At 45.1% G+C, this 22,625-nt stretch overlaps 1 protein-coding gene across 1 annotated transcript in view; it reads left to right on the forward strand.

Annotated features, from left to right (window-relative positions):
- Positions 1-22,625, forward strand: part of GNB5 (G protein subunit beta 5) — a 75,830-nt gene that overhangs the window by 47,441 nt on the left and 5,764 nt on the right. The window contains exons 8-10 of the mRNA XM_075345781.1: positions 400-448; positions 16,973-17,069; positions 22,129-22,295. Coding sequence (XP_075201896.1) covers positions 400-448; positions 16,973-17,069; positions 22,129-22,295 — 313 coding nt within the window. The remainder of the gene's footprint in view (positions 1-399; positions 449-16,972; positions 17,070-22,128; positions 22,296-22,625) is intronic.

Raw genomic sequence — 22,625 nt, forward strand, 5'->3', positions numbered from 1 at the left:
AGGTAGAAAATACACCTGAGTCCGGACCTAAGGGGGCGGCCAATAAACAAAATCAATATTGTAAATGGCACATGGAAGGAGGGAGGCAGCTATAGATCCTGCATTGGAGCCAGCTCTTCTTGTGATATACAGGACTGCAGAGTATGATAGCGCTGTGTACAACAAATAATATATAATATTGTAGTGAAGATATATCTGTAAAAGGTAATTTGGTTTAGATCACAGGATGTATTATGACACTGCAGGAAAACTTAAAAAGACCAACCAGTGGTGACTGATAAGAGAAACAGGTTTTTGCTCCCCCATCTGAGATCAGTGTGATGTATGTGTTACATTAATGCTGTGTACTAATACAATATCTTTATGTTTATCCGCACTCACCATCACTTTTTTTCCTAGGTATTACCCCAGTGGAGATGCGTTTGCCTCTGGCTCCGATGATGCTACGGTAATTGTGATGACAGTGTAGGATGTTGTGGTAGCTCTATGCCACGAGCGGCTGCTACTTGTGCTTTTTCTCACATTACTCATCTATTCGCTAATTTTATTGGCAACCTCAGCTAGTGTTCAAGCTCAGACAAATATTTATGCAAGTTTATGTGGACGGTGCACTTCTTCTAGCTCTTTGTATACCTCTCCTCCACAGCAGGCACTCTTGCCTGACACATAATGCAGCTGCCCAAGTCTGTCCACATATGTGTTCTGGACATTGCAATCCAAATTGTCATGATGTGACTGCAGGATAGCAAGGAATGGGGGGCTCCTATACTGTCCCTCACACCACATAATAGGGGCACTTTTCAGTCCAAAAATGCATCAAAATGCACCAGCATTCCACCAGGTTTGGAGGTTGAAATGGGCCCCATTCCCTCTTTGGCCCCTCTGCGGCTGTACAGGTTACACCAATGATATACCCCCCCCCGTTTCACGCTAGGGGACCCTAGTCTATCCCTGACCTCCATATTACTCCTGAAAGTGGAGACGCCAGAGTCCTGTGCCTTACTATTCTCCTGACCAGATCAAATCTGTTACCCTCCAGGGAAGGAAGGAGGATGAATGTGATGGCAACACAGACTAAAGGGTGCTTTAGATGCTGCGACATCGCTAACGATATCTCGTCGGGGTCACGTCGTTAGTGATGCACATCCGGCGCCGTTAGCGACATCGCAGCATGTAACACCAAGGAGCGACGATCAACAAGCGCAAAAACTTGAAAAATCGTTGCTCATTGACACATCGCTCCTTTTCAAAATATCGTTGCTGCTGCAGGTACGATGTTTTTCGTCGTTCCTGCGGCAGCACACATCGCTATGTGTGACGCCGCAGGAACGACGAACATCTCCTTACCTGCGTCCACCGGCAATGAGGAAGGAAGGAGGTGGGCGGGATATTCCGGACGCTCATCTCCGCCCCTCCTCTGTTATTGGGAGGCCGCTTAGTGATGCCACCTCCCCCTTGAAGGAGGGATTGTTTGGTGGTCACAGCGACGTCGCTGTAAAGGTATGTGCGTGTGAACATTATCGCTACGGCAGCGATCACCACATATCGCACCAACGACGGGGGCGGGTGCTATCGCTAATGACATCGCTAGCAATTGCTAGCGATGTCACAGCGTGTAAAGCACCCTTTGACAGATAGGGGAAATCCAAAACTCAGACACACTGAAAACTCACAGGAATAAACAGTAAAGGCTGCTTTACACCAGACAATCTATCGTGCGATAGATCGTTGGGGTCACGGTTTTTGTGACGCACATCCGGCATCGCTGGCGATGCCGGCCTGTGTGACACCTCCTAGCGACGCAGTATCACTCACAAATCGTGAGTCGTGTACTGGTCGCTAGGTTCCATAATATCGTTTAATTTAGTTGTTCGTCGTTTCCGTGGTAGCACACGCCGCTCCGTGTGACACCCCGGGAACGATGAACAGCATCTCACCTGCGTCACGCAGCCGCCGCCGGCTATGTGAAGGAAGGAGGTGGGCGGGATGTTTACGTCCCGCTCATCTCCGCCCCTCCGCTTCCATTGGCTGGCGGCCGTGTGACGCCGCTGTGACGCCGAACGTCCCTCCCACTCCAGGAAGTGGACGTTCGCCGCCCACAGCGTGGTCGCACGAGAGGTAGGTACGTGTGACGGGGGTTACTGACTTTGTGTGACACGGGCAGTGATTTGCCCGTGACGCAAAAAGGATGGGGGCGGGTACGATCGATTGTGAAATTGCACAATCGGTCGTACCGTGTAAAGCTGCCTTAAGTGACTAAGGAGAAAAGCAAGAGCTGGAAGGTAGCAACAAAGACATGAATGGCTAACATTACAACCACTGACAGCAATAATGCAAAAAATCACCAGTTAATTGGGATCACAACACCTCATCAGACCATTATAGGTAAGCTATAGCTGGCATTAATGGAATAGTCCACCCAGCATATATAGGAGGGGAGCGAACATGACGTGCTCCCCCACAACTTGTGCAAAGAGATTAACAAGCAGCCCAGTAGAGATTAACTCTTGGAAGCCTGCCTGAGTCTGTGGCTCGATGTTTACATCTCCCTCCGCTGATCACAGACATGAGAAGTTAGCAAGTAAGGTGCCAGAATCTGGAGTTTCTACAGATCCTGACGCCGCTATGACAGTTGTCGATGCCTGCAAAAATCTCCTTGTGACATGAACATAACATGAAATATTGTTTCCTGAGCTGATGAATGCTATGAAATGAACTCTGGAATAATGTCCAATCACTGATTGATGATCACAACTTTAGAAAATCCTGAAAATTGAAAATTGAAGTGATTAATATGCTGGTAATTGTCACCATGTGAAACTTCCCAACATATTTTGTCATCCATATCTTACAACTTTTGTCAGGACTTGCAGGGAAATTTTCAGTCCCCCTCAAATTGGAGGGCTGTTATGCTACTTATACCATCAAAAAATGAAAAATAATTACTTTAAGGCTGGTTTCAGACGTCCATGTTTCAGGTACATGTGACATCCATTTTTAGCACGGATGCCACACGTACCCATGTTATTCTATAAAGTTACACACACGTCCGTCTTTTCACACGGACCGTATGACCACGCGTGGCCCCGCACGCACACACGGAGACATGTCAGTTTTTTCTCCAGCAGCACGGGTGTCACACGGACCACACACTGATGTGATCCGTGTGACATCCGTGTGAAACTTAACGGAGAAAACACGGGTCTTTGAAATAAAAATATTTCCTATATTCACCTGTATCCAGTGCTGTTTTCCACGGCTCTGCTGTCTCCTGCTTCTGACCTCCGCTCATTATACTCATTGATTATTCACTGCACCTCGGGCCTGGAAGCAGGAGCATTGCTGGGGACCGCATCGCTTGGTTCAGCGCCGGGGACAGCATCGCCGGTGACAGGTAAGTATTCAACAAGCAAGCAGTGTGTGTTTAGTGACATCCAGGAGGTCACCGGAGTTCCCAATGACCTCTGATGAACCCGTCAAGTCACCGTCTTGACACCCGCTGTAGCGCCGGTGTCGCAAGGGTGTCATCAGGAGGTCATCAGAACTGATTGGGCACTCCGATGACCTCCTGGACATCACTGCATGCACACTTGTTGCTGGATACTCACCTGTCTCCAGCGATGCTCCTGCTTCCAGCTCCTAGGTGCAGTGCAAATTCAGCGAGTATAATTAGTGCGGGTCAGAAACGGGATGCAGCAGAGCTGGAGAAAGCAGCGCTAGACACAGGTGAATATAGAAAATATTTTTATTTCAAAGACACGTGTTTTCTCCGGTATGTGTCACACGTATGCAAACACAGATGTCACACATATGACACACGTATGACACAAGTAGGACCATACCCATGCATGTGGCTTGTACCTGATTAAACACGGACGTCTGAAACCGGCCTAATATTTTTGGGATCATTCTTATCTGATAACAAATTAAAAGATTCGTTCTGATAATGAATGGTGCATGTGATCTCTCATGCGTCATGTATTGGCTCCAAATCATAAGATTTTATGTACTTGTATTACGTACTTTTAGGAAAATAATTTTTAATTCATATTGTAGCCGAGTGTAGTTCATTGTATAGAAGAGAGGCAGGTAGGGATTATATTCTCATAAAAATGGTGCAATGTTAGAGAATATGTTGTGGTGCTGTAATATAGTAAATCCTCATTTCTACTGATTAAATAAACCGCACTACTGAGCACCCCTTGGTCACAGTATGTAAATGTATATTCCTTTAAAGAGGACATGTCACTTGTTCAGAAATCCCTGAGCTCCCCTGACTCTGCCGCTATTTCCATTTTACACTTCACGCTCCATTGTAGAAATAGTCACACTTGTTGCTTTTGGGGCACAGTATGTGAAATCTCTGCTTCTAGTCCATCTGGGCGTTTCTTCAGAGTTTTCTCTAAAGGCGTACTTTTCACCCCTCTCTGCTGAGCTGTGATTGGCAGTGTCTAAGACTGCTGGATCATCTGCCAAGCTGTGAATGTCAGTATCTGTGAGGGAGAGTTGAACGCTCACTCTTTCCGAGAAGACGCTGAAGATTTCACATATTGCGCTCCATAAGTAACAAATGCGAATATCTCTGCAATGGAGAAAAATAACAGAAAGAGGAAAAGAGGCGAGAGAATCAGGAGAACTCAGAGATATTTTCTACATTTTTTGCACATGACAAGTCTTTTTAAATGTTGACTAAAACGAAGGTATTGGAGGTAATTTTTTGTTGACGGGTGATCTCTTTGATTTTCTTATTGCACTTAATGATCATTAACCTCTTCCGAGCATCCGTTGTACATGTATGACGCACGTCGGAGGCGGGTGTATGGAGTGCATCAAAGGCTGAGTCCACGTTATACCAGGCAGATAACGACTGTGCCACACGGCCAAAATCTGCCTCTAACAGCCACAGGTGGAGCAGAGCTGTAAGAGATAGATACTGCTGTCAGTCTGTGACAATGACATTTACTGCGTGCCATTCCACGTGCCCATTGGTCCCGCTATGACATGATCGCAGGATGCCATTAGGTTGCTATGGCATATTCCTGTGTCTTCAATCACAGCATTCTACTGAAGCCCAGCCTGCCAGTTCAAATGAGACCAAGATTTCTAAAATATTGCTGTATATAATATAGGCAATCAGAGAACTGAAGGTTCAAGTCCCCAGAGGGGATGCATAAGTAGTAGAAGACGTTCGGCTCTACAAATATTTGCTTCTTCATTGGAATACAATTAAATACAGGAAATCAAATGGCTCAAAGATGTCACCCAAATCTCTGCATTTCGAGTATACTTTCAGCCTGCTATTTGATGTCCTGTATTTAATTGTATTCCAATAAAGAAGTAACTATGTATAGAGCCGGACATCTACTATTTATGCATTCGTTTCTGGCTGTGGTGGAGCCAATGTCCAAGCATCAAACAGGAGTGGAACTACTTTGATGGTGAGCTGGATTTTACAATTTATCCCCTGAGGGAACTAACTAATACAGTAAAAAGTAAAAAAAAACAGAGCAACCCTCCCCCCCAAACTATAAAAAAAACAAAAAAACATACAAATTTGAATCACCCCCTTTTTTTCCATTAAAAATAAAGGTATATATATATATATATATATATATATATAAAAAAAACCTCCACTGGGTATCACTGTTTCCATAAATTTCTGATCTATAAAAATATAAAACTAGTTAACCCAACCAGTAAACAATACAAACAGAAAAAAGAATCAAAATGACAAAAATTGCGTTTTTGTGTTTTTATTTGTCAAACTTGTATGCCGCCCCTCTCCAAAGACTCAGAGCGGCTCACAACATATATTGGAAATACTGTCCCTATTGGGGCTCACAATCTAGAGTCCCTATCTGTATGTCTTTAGAGTGTGGGAGGAAACCCACGCAAACACAGGGAGAAACTCCTTGCAGATGTTGTCCTTCGTGGGATTTGAACCCAGAACCCCAGCGATGCAAGGCTGCAGTGCTAACCACTGAGCCACCGTGCTGCCCTTTGGGTTGTGTCACGACGCAGACTAGGGGAAGGTCCGGCATGAGGCCAAACACACAATTTAACAGGGGTAACACCACGACAAACAAGGGGTACACCGGGGACACTTTAACAACAATGAGCCCTAGCACTAGTGAAAGAGAAGATACACCTCCTTCACTTACCTACCACTGTACCCTGCACTCCTAGCCAGTCCCTATACAGGTTCCTCTCCTGTCGCTGATCAGGAACCTGAAACCCTAAGTGACCCTACAATAGTCCTGGCTAGGGAGTGGATAGGTAAGGATCATTAGTCCCACCACTGCACTGAAACAACACACCAGGGAAGAAAGACAGATCGGGGAACACCAACAATGAACTGCTGCAGTTAGACCCAAGAATGCAGCCATCACAGCAACTTCAAGAGAGGGCTCCATCAGCTCCTTTCATCTTCAGGCCAACCATCTAAATGAATGCGAATAACTGAGAGGGTATATAAAGGGACTGGGAGTGGTCCTAACCGTAAACGCCTGAGATCGTAATGAGACTGCTTGCTGGCAGGGAATACTGACATTAATCCTCTCTTCCCCAAAGGAAAGGAAATACATTTAAATAGCAGAGTCTTACAAGGAAAAGTGAGACTCAGAACCTGACACTAAACTCTAATAGCAGGGAGACATTTTTGACAGATTGTCACAATAAAAAAAAAATGATGAAAATTTAATTTCTATCCCAAAATGGAATCAATAAAAACATTGACTTGCACTGCAAAAAAAACAAGTCATCATACAGCACCATCAACTAAAAAAAAAAAAGATTACATTACAGGTCTTGAAAAATAGTTTAAAAAAATATATATTTTTTTTTACAAATTTCCACATTGTTTTTCACCACTAAAATAATAAAAAACTGGACAATTTTGGTATCACCAAAATCATACCGACACACAATGAATGCCGTAAAATCAAAACCCCCAAAACAATGTCAAAATTGCGGGGGGTTTTTTTGCAATTTCACCACAATTGGAATTTTTTCCTGTTTTTCAGTATATTGGGTGGTAAAGTGGATGATGTTATTTAAAAGCACAACTCATCCCACAAACAAATAAGCTGCTTTGTTTTTAAAAAAAAACCCCAAACCTTCTGCTTTTCCTTTGGGTCCTGGTATTGGATCCACCATGATAGCATCAGTGATGAATTTGTATGTGTCCCTCAGGCTTCTGTGTATGTTTTTTTTTTTTGAGGCAGCCTGGTTTCCTTCCATACTTCAAAGGCATAATGATAGATGATCTGGTTTCCTATGAAACCGGTGCAGATCTGTCTGGATTTACATGTGTGTGTGTGTGTGTTGCTACCATAGCATTACTAAATTATGATATAATGGAAAATAATATATTAGAATTTTCTGTGCTAATATTCTAGAAAGAAAAAAAATACTGTTGAATTTGCTTTGAAAATAGTCCTTAAACAATTTTTTTTCTGAATTTAAAAATATTTTCAGGGAACATAAACGATATTAGTTATTCAATAATTTCTTCTTGTCAAGTTGCTAGAAACTCAATTTAGCTGTTGTCTGAAATTTCGATGACAACTAATGGGGCCATCAGCAAAGCTCCCACGACATGGTGACCTCTTATATTTACTCGTACTCTTAAACACATCTGTCATCTAGGACTTAAGGCCCCGTCACACTAAGCAACATCGCTAGCAACATCGCTGGTAACGAACAACTTTTGTGACGTTGCTAGCGATGTTGCTGTGTGTGACATCCAGCAACAACCTGGCCCCTGCTGTGAGGTCGTTGGTTGTTGCTGAATGTCCTGGGCCATTTTTTAGTTGTTGCTGTCCTGCTGTGAAGCACAGATCGCTGTGTGTGACAGCGAGACAGCAACAACTAAATGTGCAGGCAGCAGGAGCCGGCTTCTGCTGAGGCTGGTAACCAATGTAAACATCGGGTAACCAAGAAGCCCTGTCCTTGGTTACCCGATATTTACCTTTGATACCAGCCTCCTCCGCTCTCACTGCCTGTGCTGCCGGCTCCTGCTCTGTGCACATGTAGCTGCAGCACACATCAGGTAATTAACCCGATGTGTGCTGTAACTAGGAGAGCAAGGAGCCAGCGCTCAGTGTGCGCTGCTCCCTGCTCTGTGCACATGTAGCTGCAGCACACATCAGGCAATTAACCCGATGTGTGCTGTAACTAGGAGAGCAAGGAGCCAGCGCTAAGCATTGTGCGCTGCTCCCTGCTCTGTGCACATTTAGCTGCAGCACACATCGGGTTAATTAACCTGATGTGTGCTGTAACTAGGAGACTGGGGGCTGGTCACTGGTTGCTGGTGAGCTCACCAGCAACTCGTGTAGCCACGCTCCAGCGATCCCTGCCAGGTCAGGTTGCTGGTGGGATCGCTGGAGCGTCGCAGTGTGACAGCTCACCAGCAACCTCCTAGCAACTTACCAGCGATCCCTATCGTTGTTGGGATCGCTGGTAAGTTGCTTAGTGTGACTGGACCTTTAGGGTACCTTCACACTTAGCGATGCAGCAGCGATCCGACCAGCGATCTGACCTGGTCAGGATCGCTGCTGCATCGCTACATGGTCGCTGGTGAGCTGTCAAACAGGCAGATCTCAGCAGCGACCAGTGAACAGCCCCCAGCCAGCAGCGACGTGCAAGCGACGCTGCGCTTGCACGGAGCCGCCGTCTGGAAGCTGCGGAGACTGGTAACTAAGGTAAACATCGGGTATGGTTACCCGATGTTTACATTAGTTACCAGTGTGAGCAGGGAGCAGGGAGCCGCGCACACTGAGCGCTGGCTCCTTGCTCTCCTAGCTACAGTACACATCGGGTTAATTAACCCGATGTGTAATGCAGTTACATGTGCAGAGAGCAGGGAGCCGCGCACACTGCTTAGCGCTGGCTCCTTGCTCTCCTAGCTGCTGTACATATCGGGTTAATTAACCCGATGTGTACAGCAGCTACATGTGCAGAGAGCCGGAGCCGGCAGCACAGGCAGCGTGAGAGCTGCAGAGGCTGGTAACTAAGGTAAATATCGGGTAACCACCTTGGTTACCCGATGTTTATCTTGGATACAGCTTACCTCAGCTGTCAGACGCCGGCTCCTGCTCCCTGCTCGCTTCATTTGTCGCTCTCTTGCTGTCACACACAGCGATCTGTGTGTCACAGCAGGAGAGCGGCTTTGAAGAAAACGAACCAGGGCTGTGTGTAACGAGCAGCGATCTCGCAGCAGGGGCCAGATCGCTGCTCAGTGTCACACACAGCGAGATCGCTAATGAGGTCACTGCTGCGTCACAAAAAGCGTGACTCAGCAGCGATCTCGGCAGTGAGCTCGCTGTGTGTGAAGCACCCCTTAGGTTTTCTATTGTAATTGTAGTGAAAGTCATGTTGGTTGCCATGTAAAACATTTAACGGGGTTAACTTAAAGCACCACTGAGAGGTGCTTTAAATGTAAATCCTCTGCCCAGTCTTAAGCTGGTGTCACACACAGCGACAACGACAACGACGTCGCTGCTACGTCACCATTTTCTGTGACGTTGCAGCGACGTCCCGTCGCTGTCGCTGTGTGTGACATCCAGCAACGACCTGGCCCCTGCTGTGAGGTCGCCGGTCGTTGCTGAATGTCCAGCTTCATTTTTTGGTCGTCACTCTCCCGCTGTGACACACACATCGCTGTGTGTGACAGCGAGAGAGCGACGAAATGAAGCGATCAGGAGCCGGCACTGGCAGCTGCGGTAAGCTGTAACCAGCGTAAACATCGGGTAACCAAGGGAAGACCTTTCCCTGGTTACCCGATGTTTACGCTGGTTACCAGCCTCCGCTCTTGCTGCCAGTGCCGGCTCCTGCACTGACATGTGGCTGCAGTACGCATCGGGTAATTAACCCGATGTATACTGTAGCAAGGAGAGCAAGGAGCCAGCGCTAAGCAGTGCGCGCGGCTCCCTGCTCTCTGAACTGTGACATGTAGCTGCAGCACACATCGGGTTAATTAACCCGATGTGTGCTGCAGGAGAGCAAGGAGCCAGCGCTAAGCGCGGCTCCCTGCTCTCTGCACATGTAGCACAGCGACGTTATGATCGCTGCTGCGTCGCTGTGTTTGACAGCTAAGCAGCGATCATAACAGCGACTTACAAGGTCGCTGTTACGTCACCGAAAATGGTGACGTAACAGCGACGTCGTTGTCGCTGTCGCTTAGTGTGACACCAGCTTTATACTCACTTTTCAGCATCTTAATTTGTGTTCACCGTCGCACTTGTTTTAGTCTCCTGTGATTTGTGACCTGACAGCAGCTCCAGTGTTTCTGAAGATAAAAAAAATCTATGTAATTCTATGAGAGCCTCATTCTGGCTCTCATAGACTTGTATTGTATTATGACTTAACTTCTGACTTCCAGCAAGTCAAAAGTTGCGGGCACAAGATAGCTCCGTGTAACCGGAGTGGTGCTGAAAAGGATGAAAGTTAAGTATAAGAACAGGGCAGGGGACTTAGATTTAAAGCATCACTCCAGTGCTGAAAACCTCCCCAAAAAGCTGGAGTGATGCTTTAAGAAAAATTCCTGGGGCCACAGTGCTCGAGCCGGCCATCGCGTCATGCCAGCCGCAGGCGCTTTAAATTCCCGTTTGCGCTGGGAGGACGCGCATTCCGTAGTCACGCTTGTGAGTGACTCACGTGAGTTTCGCATCGCATTACCCGGCACGGCCGCACACTTTCCTGACAGGAGCAGGTCGGCTGCATGCATTTCTATGCAGCTGAGATGCTCCTGTCACAGGAGTGTGCGGCTGTGCCGGGTGATGCAATGTGTGACTCTGGCCGAAACGTTCACTACTGAATGTTGTGTGAGCGTACCATTGGGTCCTCACACTGGCCAGTGCCAGTGTACTCAGGACTTACTTTGTGGATGGGGTTAGCGCTCTGCACTCCCGTCCCGCAGAAAATGAGCAGCAGCAGCAGTTTCACGGCTTCCAGTGTTGTGTGCCCGCCCTCTGGTGCTCTGTGCCTGTGTGCAACCCCCAGTGCTGTGTGCATCCTCCCCCAGTGCTGTGTGTGTGCCCGCCATAGTGCTGTGGGCCCTCGATAGTACTGTGTTCCCCCTGTGCTATGTGCCACCCCCAGTGCTCTGTGAACCCTACCCCAGTGCTGTCTGTGTACTACCCATAGTGCGATGTGCCCCTTCCCCCAGTAATGTGTGCTCCCTCAATCCCAGTGCTGTGTGTCCCCTCCCCCAGTGATTTGTGCCCTCTCCAGTGCTGTGTGCAACCCCCCAGTGCTGTGTACACCCCCAGTGCTTTGTGCCATCTCGTTTGCTGTGCCCCCCAGTGATGTCCATGTTTCCCTGTGCTGCCCGTGCCCCCCTAGAGATGATGTCTGTGCTCCGGAAGTGCTGTCCATGTCCCCCAGTTCCCACCCAGTGATGTCCATACTCCTCTAGTGGTGTCTGTGCTCCGCAAGTGTTATCCATTTACTTCAGTGCCCCCCTAGTACTGTCAGTGCCCCCTAGTGCTGTCCGTGCCCCCCCAGTATTGTCTGTGCCCCCCAGTACTGTCCATACTCCTTCCATGATATCCGAGCCCCCCTCATGCTGTCTGTGCCCCCAGTGCTGTCCATGCCCCCTTTGATGTCCGTAACCCCCAGTGATGTCTGTGCCCCTAGTGATTTCTGTGCTTCCCTAATGCTGTCCGTGCCCCCTAGTGATGCCTGCTCCCCAGTGATGTTTGTGCCCCAACAGTGCTGTCCGTGACCCCAAGTGCTGTCTGTGCCCCTCAGCAATATATATGCCTCCCATTGATGTCTGTGCCTCAGCATCCCTTGTGATGTATATGCCCCAGCCCCTCCTATGATGTGTATGCCTTCAGCCTCTCCAGTAATGTATATGCTCTCAGCCCCTCGTGTGATGTATATGCCCCAGCAAACCCTGTGATGTGTATGCCCCCAGCGTCTCCTGTGATGTGTATGCCCCCAGCATCTTCTGTGATGTGTATACCCCCAGCGTCTTCTGTGATGTGTATACCCCCAGCGTCTTCTGTGATGTGTATGCCACCCCACCAGCATCTTCTGTGATGTGTATGCCCCCAGCATCTTCTGTGATGTGTATACCCCCAGCATCTCCTGTGATGTGTATGCCCCCAGCATCGTCTGTGATGTGTATGCCCCCAGCATCTTCTGTGATATATACATCACATGAGGGGCTGAGGCATATGCATCACAGGAGGGACTCTGGGCATACACATCACTGGAGGGGCTGGGGCATATACATCACAGGAAGGGCTGGGGCATATACTGTACATCACATTGGAGATGCTGGGCTTATACATCACAAGAGGGGATGGGGCATATACATCAAAGGAGAGGCTGGGGCTTATACATCACAGGAGGGGATGGGGCATATACATCACATTGGAGATGCTGAGGCATATACATCACAGTGGAGGAGCTAGTAGCATACATATCACAGGAGGGGCTGGGGGCATATATATATATCACAGGAGGACTGGATCATATACCTCACAGGAGGGGCTGGCACATATATTTCACAGGAGAGGCTGTATCATATACATCACAGGAGGGACTCTGGGCATACACATCACTGGAGAGGCTGGAAAATATAAATCACAGGGGGCGCTGGGGCATATATATCACAGGAGGGGCTGGGGCATACACATCACTGCAGGGGCTAGGGCATATACATCATAGGAGACGCTGGGGCATATACATCACAGAAAGGGATGGGGCATATACATCATGTTGGAGATACTGGGCTTATTCAGCACAAGAGGGGATGGGGTAAATAAAATACATCACACTGGAAATGCTGGGGACATATACATCAAAGGAGAGGTTGGGGCTTATACATCACAGGAGGGGATAGGGCATATATATAACAAGAGGGGCTGGGGCATATACATCACAGGAGGGGCTGGGGCATATACATCACAGGAGGGGCTGGATCATATACAGTACATCACAGGAGCGATTCTGGGCATAAACATCACTGGAGGGGCTGGGGCATATACATCACAGGAGACACTGAGGCATATACATCACAGGATGGGCTGGGGGCATATACATCATAGGAGACACTTGGGCACATACATCACAGGAGTGGCTGGGGCATATACATCACAGGAGTGCCTGGATCATATACATCAAAGGAGGGGCTAGAGCATATACATGTCCCCAGCCCCTCGTGTGATGCATGTGCCCCCAATGTCTCCTGTAATGTATATACAGCAGTCCCAACATCTCCTATGTGATGTATATACAGCAGTCACAGTGTCTGTTATGTGATATACAGTCATATGAAAAAGTTTGGGCACCCCTATTAATGTTAATATTTTTTCTTTATAACAATTTGGGTTTTTGCAACAGCTATTTCAGTTTCATATATTTAATAAATGATGGACTCAGTAATATTTCTGGATTGAAATGAGGTTTATTTTACTAACAGAAAATGTGCAATCCGCATTTAAACAAAATTTGACCGGTGCACAAGTATGGGCACCCTTATCAATTTCTTGATTTGAACACTCCTAACTACGTTTTACTGACTTACTAAAGCACTAAGTTGTTTTGTAACCTCATTGAGCTTTGAACTTCATAGGCAGGTGTATCCAATCATGAGAAAAGGTATTTAAGGTGGCCACTTGCAAGTTGTTCTCCTATTTGAATCTCCTACGAAGAGTGGCATCATGGGCTCCTCAAAACAACTCTTAAATGATCTGAAAACAAAGATTATTCAACATAGTTGTTCAGGGGAAGGATACAAAAAGTTGTCTCAGAAATTTAAACTGTCAGTTTCCACTGTGAGGAACATAGTAAGGAAATGGAAGAACACAGGTATAGTTTTTGTTAAGCCCAGAAGTGGCAGGCCAAGAAAAACATCAGAAAGGCAGAGAAGAAGAATGGTGAGAACAGTCAAGGACAATCCACAGACCACCTCCAAAGACCTGCAGCATCATCTTGCTGCAGATGGTGTCAATGTGCATCGGTCAACAATACAGCGCACTTTGCACAAGGAGAAGCTGTATGGGAGAGTGATGCGAATGAAGCACATTTGGACAAGCCAGTTACATTTTGGAAGAAGGTCCTGTGTTCTGATGAAACAAATATTGAGTTGTTTGGTCATACAAAAAGGCGTTATGCATGGAGGCAAAAAAAACACGGCATTCCAAGAAAAGCACTTGCTACCCACAGTAAAATTTGGTGGCGTTTCCATCATTCTTTGGGGCTGTGTGGCCAATGCCGGCACCGGGAATCTTGTTAAAGTTGAGGGTCGCATGGATTCAACTCAGTATCAACAGATTCTTGACAATAATGTGCAAGAATCAGTGACAAAGTTGAAGTTACGCAGGGGATGGATATTTCAGCAAGACAATGATCCAAAACACCGCTCCAAATCTACTCAGGCATTCATGCAGAGGAACAATTACAATGTTCTGGAATGGCCATCCCAGTCCCTAGACCTGAATATCATTGAACATCTGTGGGATGATTTGAAGCGGCTGTCCATGCTCGGCGACCATCAAACTTAACTGAACTGGAATTGTTTTGTAAACAGGAATGGTCAAATATACCTTCATCCAGGATCCAGGAACTCATTAAAAGCTACAGGAAGCGACTAGAGGCTGTTATTTTTGCAAAAGGAGGATCTACAAAATATTAATGTCACTTTTATGTTGAGGTGCCCATACTTTTGCACCGGTCAAATTTTGTTTAAATGCGGATTGCACATTTTCTGTTAGTACAATAAACCTCATTTCAATCCAGAAATATTACTGAGTCCATCAGTTATTAAATATATGAAACTGAAATAGCTGTTACAAAAACCCAAATTGTTATAAAGTAAAGAGGTTAACATTGTTAGGGGTGCCCAAACTTTTTCATATGACTGTATATGATTTACCAATCTTATTATCACAGAACATTTGACTGCACTACAGACAGAGACAAACCTGGAAAAGTAGTTGTGAAAAGCAATGCTACGAGATCAATATCACCAATAAATAACTGCTGCACCAAAGAAAAGCAGCTTCGGCAACCACAGTAGGGGTGAGCTAATTAATTGCTTGATCAAATATAGCCGGTTAATTTTCACATTGATAATTTTGTGCGGCCCACGAAGGTTGGTAGAAATTTACAAATGGCCCCAGTAAAAACGTTCCCCACCCCTACTTTAAGGCCTAAAACACACTTCCACATAAAAAACGTCCGTGTGACACGATCCGTTTTTCGGGTCCGTGTTCCGTTTTTTTGGGGCGTTTCTCCGGTACGTATGGCATCTGTGTGATGGCGTACGCGAGCCGTGTGTACGTGTAAAATGTCCGTGTTTGTGTGTAAAATGTCCGTGTATGTGTACGTGGAATGTCCGTTTGTGTGTTGCACAATGTCGTTGATACATGTCGGCTGACAGCAGACAAAGTTGCGCGATGAGAATGAACTCGGGTGAACTTCACCCGACTTCAATGTCATGCCGCAGCTCTGTCTGTGTGCCGCGTACTGATTAGCGGTCACCTGTGACGGATTCACCAGTGACCGCTAATCCCCCGAGTGACTGAAGTGAGCAGCCCTCTCTCATACTTGCCACTCCCCGATCACCAGCGCGGCGAGGAACAGCTGTGCAGAGAATACATGGCAACAATTACTTTGAAAATGTCGGCCGCTCATTAATCAATCTCGTATTCCCTGCTTTTCCCACCCACAGACGCCTGTGATTGGTTGCAGTCAGACACGCCCCCCACGCTGAGTGACAGCTGTCTCACTGCACCCAATCACAGCAGCCGGTGGGCGTGTCTATACTGTGCAGTAAAATAAATAAATAAATAATTAAAAAAAACGGCGTGCGGTCCCCCCCAATTTTAATACCAGCCAGATAAAGCCATACGGCTGAAGGCTGGTATTCTCAGGATGGGGAGCCCCACGTTATGGGGAGCCCCCCAGCCTAACAATATCAGTCAGCAGCCGCCCAGAATTGCCGCATACATTATATGCGACAGTTCTGGGACTGTATCCAGCTCTTCCCGATTTGCCCTGGTGCATTGGCATTCGGGGTAATAAGGAGTTTTTGGCAGCCCATAGCTGCCAATAAGTCCTAGATTAATCATGTCAGGCGTCTCCCCGAGATACCTTCCATGATTAATCTGTAAATTACAGTAAACACACACACACCCGAACAATCCTTTATTAGAAAAAAAAACACTAACAAATTGCCTTGTTCACCAATTTTATAAGCCCGAAAAATCCCTCCATGTCCGGCGTAATCCAGGATGGTCCAGCGTCGCTTCCAGCTCTGCTGCATGAAGGTGACCGGAGCTGCAGAAGACAACGCCGCTCCTGTCAGCTCCACGCAGCTAATAAAGGGAATAGTAATTCAAAGTAATTGTTGCCGCGTATTCTCTGCACAGCTGTTCCTCGCCGCGCTGGTGATCGGGGAGCGGTATGAGCCGGGGGAAGAAAAAAAACGAGCGCCAATGTAAGTATGACTGAGAACAGCAGAAAAAAAAAAGGTAATTATACTGAATTTAATTTAAAAAAAAAAAAAAATAAGATCCCACACGCACGAAACGTGCTGAACACGGACATACTCCGTGTGCGGTCCGTGCAGGCTCGGACCCATAGACTTTAGCGGGTCCGTGCCTGCGTGCTGCCGGCCAAAAACGGACATGTCGTCCGTGCAGAAAAGCGCACACACGTACTTATCACACGGACACACGTTCCGTGTGATTTTACGTGTGTGTGCCATCTACCATTGAATAACATGGGTCTCCGTGTGTACGTGTCTCCGGTACGTGCAAATATGTACCGCACACGTACAAAAGAAACGGATGTGTGTTGCGGGTCTATGGGATGATTGTTAAGTGCTACTTGGTGAAACAATTTTAGGCAAATCATTTTCTTTATAAGTCATTTTACCAGTGCTAAACCATTTGGATGACAGAGACAGGATCCTAGTAATGTCTTGTGCAATGATCCCTATGTATTTTATTGACAGTGCCGCATGTATGATCTCCGTGCGGATAGAGAAGTCGCCATCTATGCTAAAGAGAGCATCATTTTTGGAGCATCAAGTGTTGATTTCTCCCTTAGTGGTAAGTCCTCACCTACTTATATGTTGTATACTAGCTATTCTTGAACATTGATATAATCTGTTCTCTCCTATCATTTAAAACAAAACAAACAAACCTGTACTCAGTTGTTTCCTATAGAGGATTTATCACTTCTGCGAAAGAAAAAAGTGACTAAAGCTAAAATTTTAATAACTTTCTCATATTCATGTAATATACAATTTTCGAGGAAAATATCTGACATGTGAACGGCCTCATAGAATAACATTGGTTCAAGTGTGGTCCGATGTTTTGTCGGATTGCATTCAGACCGAAAATACGGCCATGTGCATGAGCCCTTACATGGATGTAGCTTTTACTTTCTGTTTACTAGACTGAACACAAAATTTGTTCAGATTCTCTTATTTTGGAGGTATCAACTGTGAGGGGGAATTACAGCTTCTGAATGGTAAATGTAGCCTTCTCAGATCTTACCTGATTCACCATTTTGTAGAGTCACTACTTTATAGAATACAATGGGAGAATCTATTAATCTATTTTTCACATAAATTCCCCAAAAATGAAGCATAAGTATGGTAAATTGATTCAGCAATTCACTCCCATATGCTGCAAATCAGCTAAGCTCAAATATGTAATAAGCTCAAGGATGTATTCTTACTTCCCGCCAGGGGCCTGAACTTTACTTCATACAGAATATTGTTATATACCAGCTATGTAATAAGATGTCCCAGAGTATAATGCAGCCTAGATAAAGGAGGAGGATACAGCTGCTTCAAAAGGGTTAATCTACTGTGGAGGACACACATGATTTTAAAGGATTAGTCTGCGTATGTCTCTACATCTACACAGCAGTAAACTGAGACGCTGACAGGTTGTACCTTTTATAACTGTTTTTTTCTAGTCCCCTCCCCTTCCACTGTTGATTTGTTACACACGGGAATCCATCTTACAATGTTTCATACATCTCCACATCCACTACGAATAAAGTAGATCTTCCATGTGTTTAAAAATTGTATACTCTACACAGTAATGTCTACCAGGCTCAAAAGCAGGAAGGCTCACTCAGATGTCAAAATAGTGAGACAGGGAAGAGCCTGACTTCAGACTCTTTCTTGTAAAGAGCAAGAGGCGATCACGTGATCGTGAGTATGCATACTTCCGGACAGAATTAAACTAGAGGGTCACAGCCTTGCACAATGCAAATATATTGAGTGTATTAGTCAGAATGTGGCCGGTAATATGCATATCGCTTATTCATGGCCACGTGACTGTCATTCTCAGCTCTGAAACCGGCAAATCTCACAGACCACAGTGCATGCAATGTGAAGATTCATAAGTCTGCAGTCACATAGACTTATGGATTTAGACCAGACAACCCTTTAACTACTAAATTAGTGAGGGAATGTCTTACATTACCTAAATGTAAATATTTGAAAAAGGAGTATACTTAGGCCTCCTTTTACCTCATGAAGTTTCCGAAGATGTTATAGGCCCTCTATAACTATGTATCTTACAGCTAAATGACAAAGAATTCCAGACTTATGTCTAATTAATCAGTGATACAAAAGTAGACATATGTAGGGATAGATTTTATAGGGGCATAGAGGCCAACATAATACTTAGGGCCGCCACCATCTTTAGAACCCAGGAGACCTTCACCACACACCATCCCTGTAGTCTGCTGATCCGATCTACCCACAAAGGTGCACTTGTTTCTTTCGCCTACCATGAGAGGACATGTATGCGTGGCCACCTTTTTTTAAGTGCTGTAATTGGAAGTCAGGTGGAGTCCAGGTTACACAAGTATGATGGGGGCCAGATAACCTAACTCCAGACCTAAGCATATTACAACAAAACAAGGTAAATTTGCCCTTCGTAAGTCTGGCAGCAGAATAACACCACCGGTGATTTTATTTTAGGGGAAATGTTAACATGTTGTGATCTGAATGCATCTTCTAGTAATTATCTTGAGCCTTTAGGTATTGGATCGTTATTTTTTCAAAGAGGCACATAATACTGTAAAATCAAATGATATATATGTAAAAGCTTGTATGTAATGCTATTTATCCTATGTAATGTTAGCAGGATGGATTTCACTGGAATGTGCACATTGTATCATCTATTTTGCTGGAAACAGACAGTAGCAATTAAACTCCCTTTGTGACAGAAGACTGCTGTGTCGATGCTTGCTTTTAGGTATTTCACATACGCCTTTTGTGCGGTGCGCTCACAGTTCAGTAAAACTAGCTTTAGTGATTACATGCAGTCAGCACCTCTACTTCACTCACAAAAAACAGCTGTCAACAGTTTTGGTATTGGGTGGCAGAAGAATGCCAGCGCCATACTTTTTTAGGGTGTGATTATAAGAGATGTGACCCCTGAACTTCAGATCTTCAGATACTGGAATAAGACTTTACAGATATCTTGCATCCTAGAGTAACAAATCGCAGCACGTCAAGAAATGGCTCTCAGTAGCCTCCTGGATTAGGCCAGTACATCGGCATATTTAGGCCAACATTTCTTGCCACTAGGATTCCATACTAAGTCGCATGCTTCGTATTATATTTGGTGAAATTTGGACTATCCTAAAATAATTTGTTTCATTTATTTGCCTCAGTTTACACTGTAAAGTTGTGCAAACTGATTAATATATTTGGACATAGGTAAATGCGTGGGTATGATATAGAATGAAAGTACTTTTTATTTAATAGTGGAGGAAACAAAACCCAGGCCATGTTGTTTTGTGTGGACAAAGTAGCACCCTTATGGGGCCCATATTGATCTTGTATATTCATTAGACAGATCTTTGTTGTGAAGTAGCTGGAGCTCATGAAGGCTATGATGGATGCTTACCATAGAATATAATGGTGTGAAATGGCTCTTTATGACATGTAAGGTATTATAGTCAATGAGTGACATTTTCAAGTTAGGCATCTAACACATCCATAGCCTTTAGTAGCATTCATCATGAAGTGTTATTACTATGTTCATAATGTGTCCACTTAACAGATGCCAAACTGTGTCATTCCTCTCGGACTCCTGGATAGAATGATGTGCTCTGATATGCTATTTTCTACCTTTTTTCAGTGGTGTCCCTACATATACAGTATATATCGTCCAATTGGAATAAAAAAAGACACTCTTTTAGCCTCGCTATGACAGTGTAATCCGATGAACACAAAAAAAATGTCAACAGGTTTAAAGAGGCCGAATCAACAGGTTTAACGAGACCAAGATCTGTATACACAGACTGCAATCTGGAGGAACAAATGGTTATAAATAAAAAAATAAGTACAGAAAGATTAATGAACTACATATCAGACTTAAAAGAAAACAGGTCCTCTACGCCCTCCACCCCAGAAGCATTCATACTTGTATGCCCCTTGCAAAGACTGACACTAAGACAAGGTCTGAAGGGGAAGCTATTTTCCTTGCGGAGACTGACACACTATTCCAGCATGTCAGTGGTGAGGAGACTTTAAGCCGAAATGCTCCTCTGGAAAATATGTATATTGTCTCTTCAGTGAGAAAGTAGACAAACTCTAGTGCCACCTATTGGAGGTAACAATTCTAAAAGTCAAAAGTGACCCTTTAACGAGCCTTATCATATGACTTAGGATTTATGCCAGATCAGAACATCAATTTGCAGCACGGTGTTTCGGGATGGTTGTCCCTCATCAATGCAAAGTATGAGGTCTGAACTGGCTGTATGAGAGGTTAAGACGGGGTCTAAAGGGGAAGCTATTCTCCTTGCGGAGACTGACACACTATTCCAGCATGCCAGTGGTGAGGGAACTTTAAGCCTCAATGTTCCTCTGGGAAATATGCAAATTGTCTCTTCAGTGAGGAAGTAGACGAACTCTAGTGCCACCCCTTTGTCCCTGTCTTAGCCTGTCATACAGCCAGAGCAAATCTCATACTTTGCACTGACGAGCGACAACCATCCCGAAACACCATGTTTGCAAATTGAGGTTCTGATCTGGCATAAATTCTAAGTCATATGACAAGGCACGTTAAAGGGTTACTTTTGACTTTTAGGATTGCTACCTCCAAGAGGTGGCACCAGAGTTCGTCCACTGAAGAGAGAATTTCCATACTTGTATGCCTAAATTCCCTGCTTAACCAGCCTTGTATAATGCTATTCACTAATAGGAATGTTTTAAAAAAAATAAATAAATGACTTATAGACTCTGCTGTTCCTATGCTAATTAGGGCCTTGACTAGTCAATATGACGTTAGTTTCCTCAGACTAGTCATCCCTCTTTCCATGTTATCAGTCCCCTATAGGTGTGATACCAGGATTTTCATGAGCCAGTGTCACCACCAGCCAATGAAAAGCTCATTTTGGCCTTGTCAGTGCACCTCAGAAGCAGGGTGGATGCTTCCCGGATTCATTGGGCGCACTGTGCATGACTGGGAGATTCAGAAGACGACTCACGTACAAGTCTTCTGAACTTCCACTCATGCGCAGTGCACCCAATGAATCCGGGAAGCATCCACCCTGCTTCTGAGGCACACAACACAGCTGAAATAAGCCGCACGCATGCGCAAGATTTCCTTTAGCTGGTGGTGATACCGGCTCATGGAATCATGCTATTACACCCACTGGGGCGTGATAACATGGAAAGAGGGCAGACTAGTCACAGACCTAATTAGCATGGGAACAGCAGCGTTTATAAGCCATTTTTTTTTAAACATTCCTATTAGTGAATAGCATTATATGGAGCTTGTTAGGGAGGGAATTAGGACATACAGGTATGAATGCTGCTGGGTTGGAGGGGTTAGGGGGACCTGACAGGTTCCCTTTAAGGCTGTAATTAAGATCTTGCTGATTTTAACGTTAACCTGTAAGGGACATAAAAAATCATTGCATTCACATAGCCATGATTGATGTGCCAAATGACTCTTGCTTTATGTACCTCACAGCTACTGACATGGAGCAGTTTTCATCAGTGGGTTTTGCTAAAACACATGTTTAGAAATGCCACGATGTGTGCCAAATTAATCTTAGTATGGAATATACACTTTCCCAGTTGAATTAACTGTTGTCCTTTTCTTTATAACCCATATCTGTTTCTTTCAGGTCGTCTGTTATTTGCTGGATACAATGACTACACAATCAATGTTTGGGATGTTCTAAAAGGAAGTCGTGTGTCCATCTTGTTTGGTCATGAGAACCGGGTCAGCACCCTGCGGGTGTCTCCAGATGGTACTGCATTCTGTTCAGGATCATGGGATCACACTCTAAGAGTAAGCGAAGGCTGCTTATTACCTATCCCATTATGTAAAATGTATGCTAAGTTATTGTATTATGTAATAGGAAATTCATATCCCTCAAATTTTGTCCAAAAAACTGCCACAATGCCCCATGTTGGTTACAGCAATAGTGCCTCCATAAGAGACAAAGTACAGTACTCCTACAAGGGTCACAGTCACACACGATAAATTGCAGGCTCTACCCAACACTGTAACCAATATTATGAGCCGAGGAGGACCTGTATCTAGAGAGTGTTCCTCATAGCTGGTGCAGATCAGGAATGAATAAAAAGGGTACATCCATCTGGATAAATATTTTTTTTT

The sequence above is a fragment of the Anomaloglossus baeobatrachus genome, chromosome 4 (assembly GCF_048569485.1).
Source record: "Anomaloglossus baeobatrachus isolate aAnoBae1 chromosome 4, aAnoBae1.hap1, whole genome shotgun sequence".
NCBI classification, from domain to species: Eukaryota; Metazoa; Chordata; class Amphibia; order Anura; family Aromobatidae; genus Anomaloglossus; species Anomaloglossus baeobatrachus.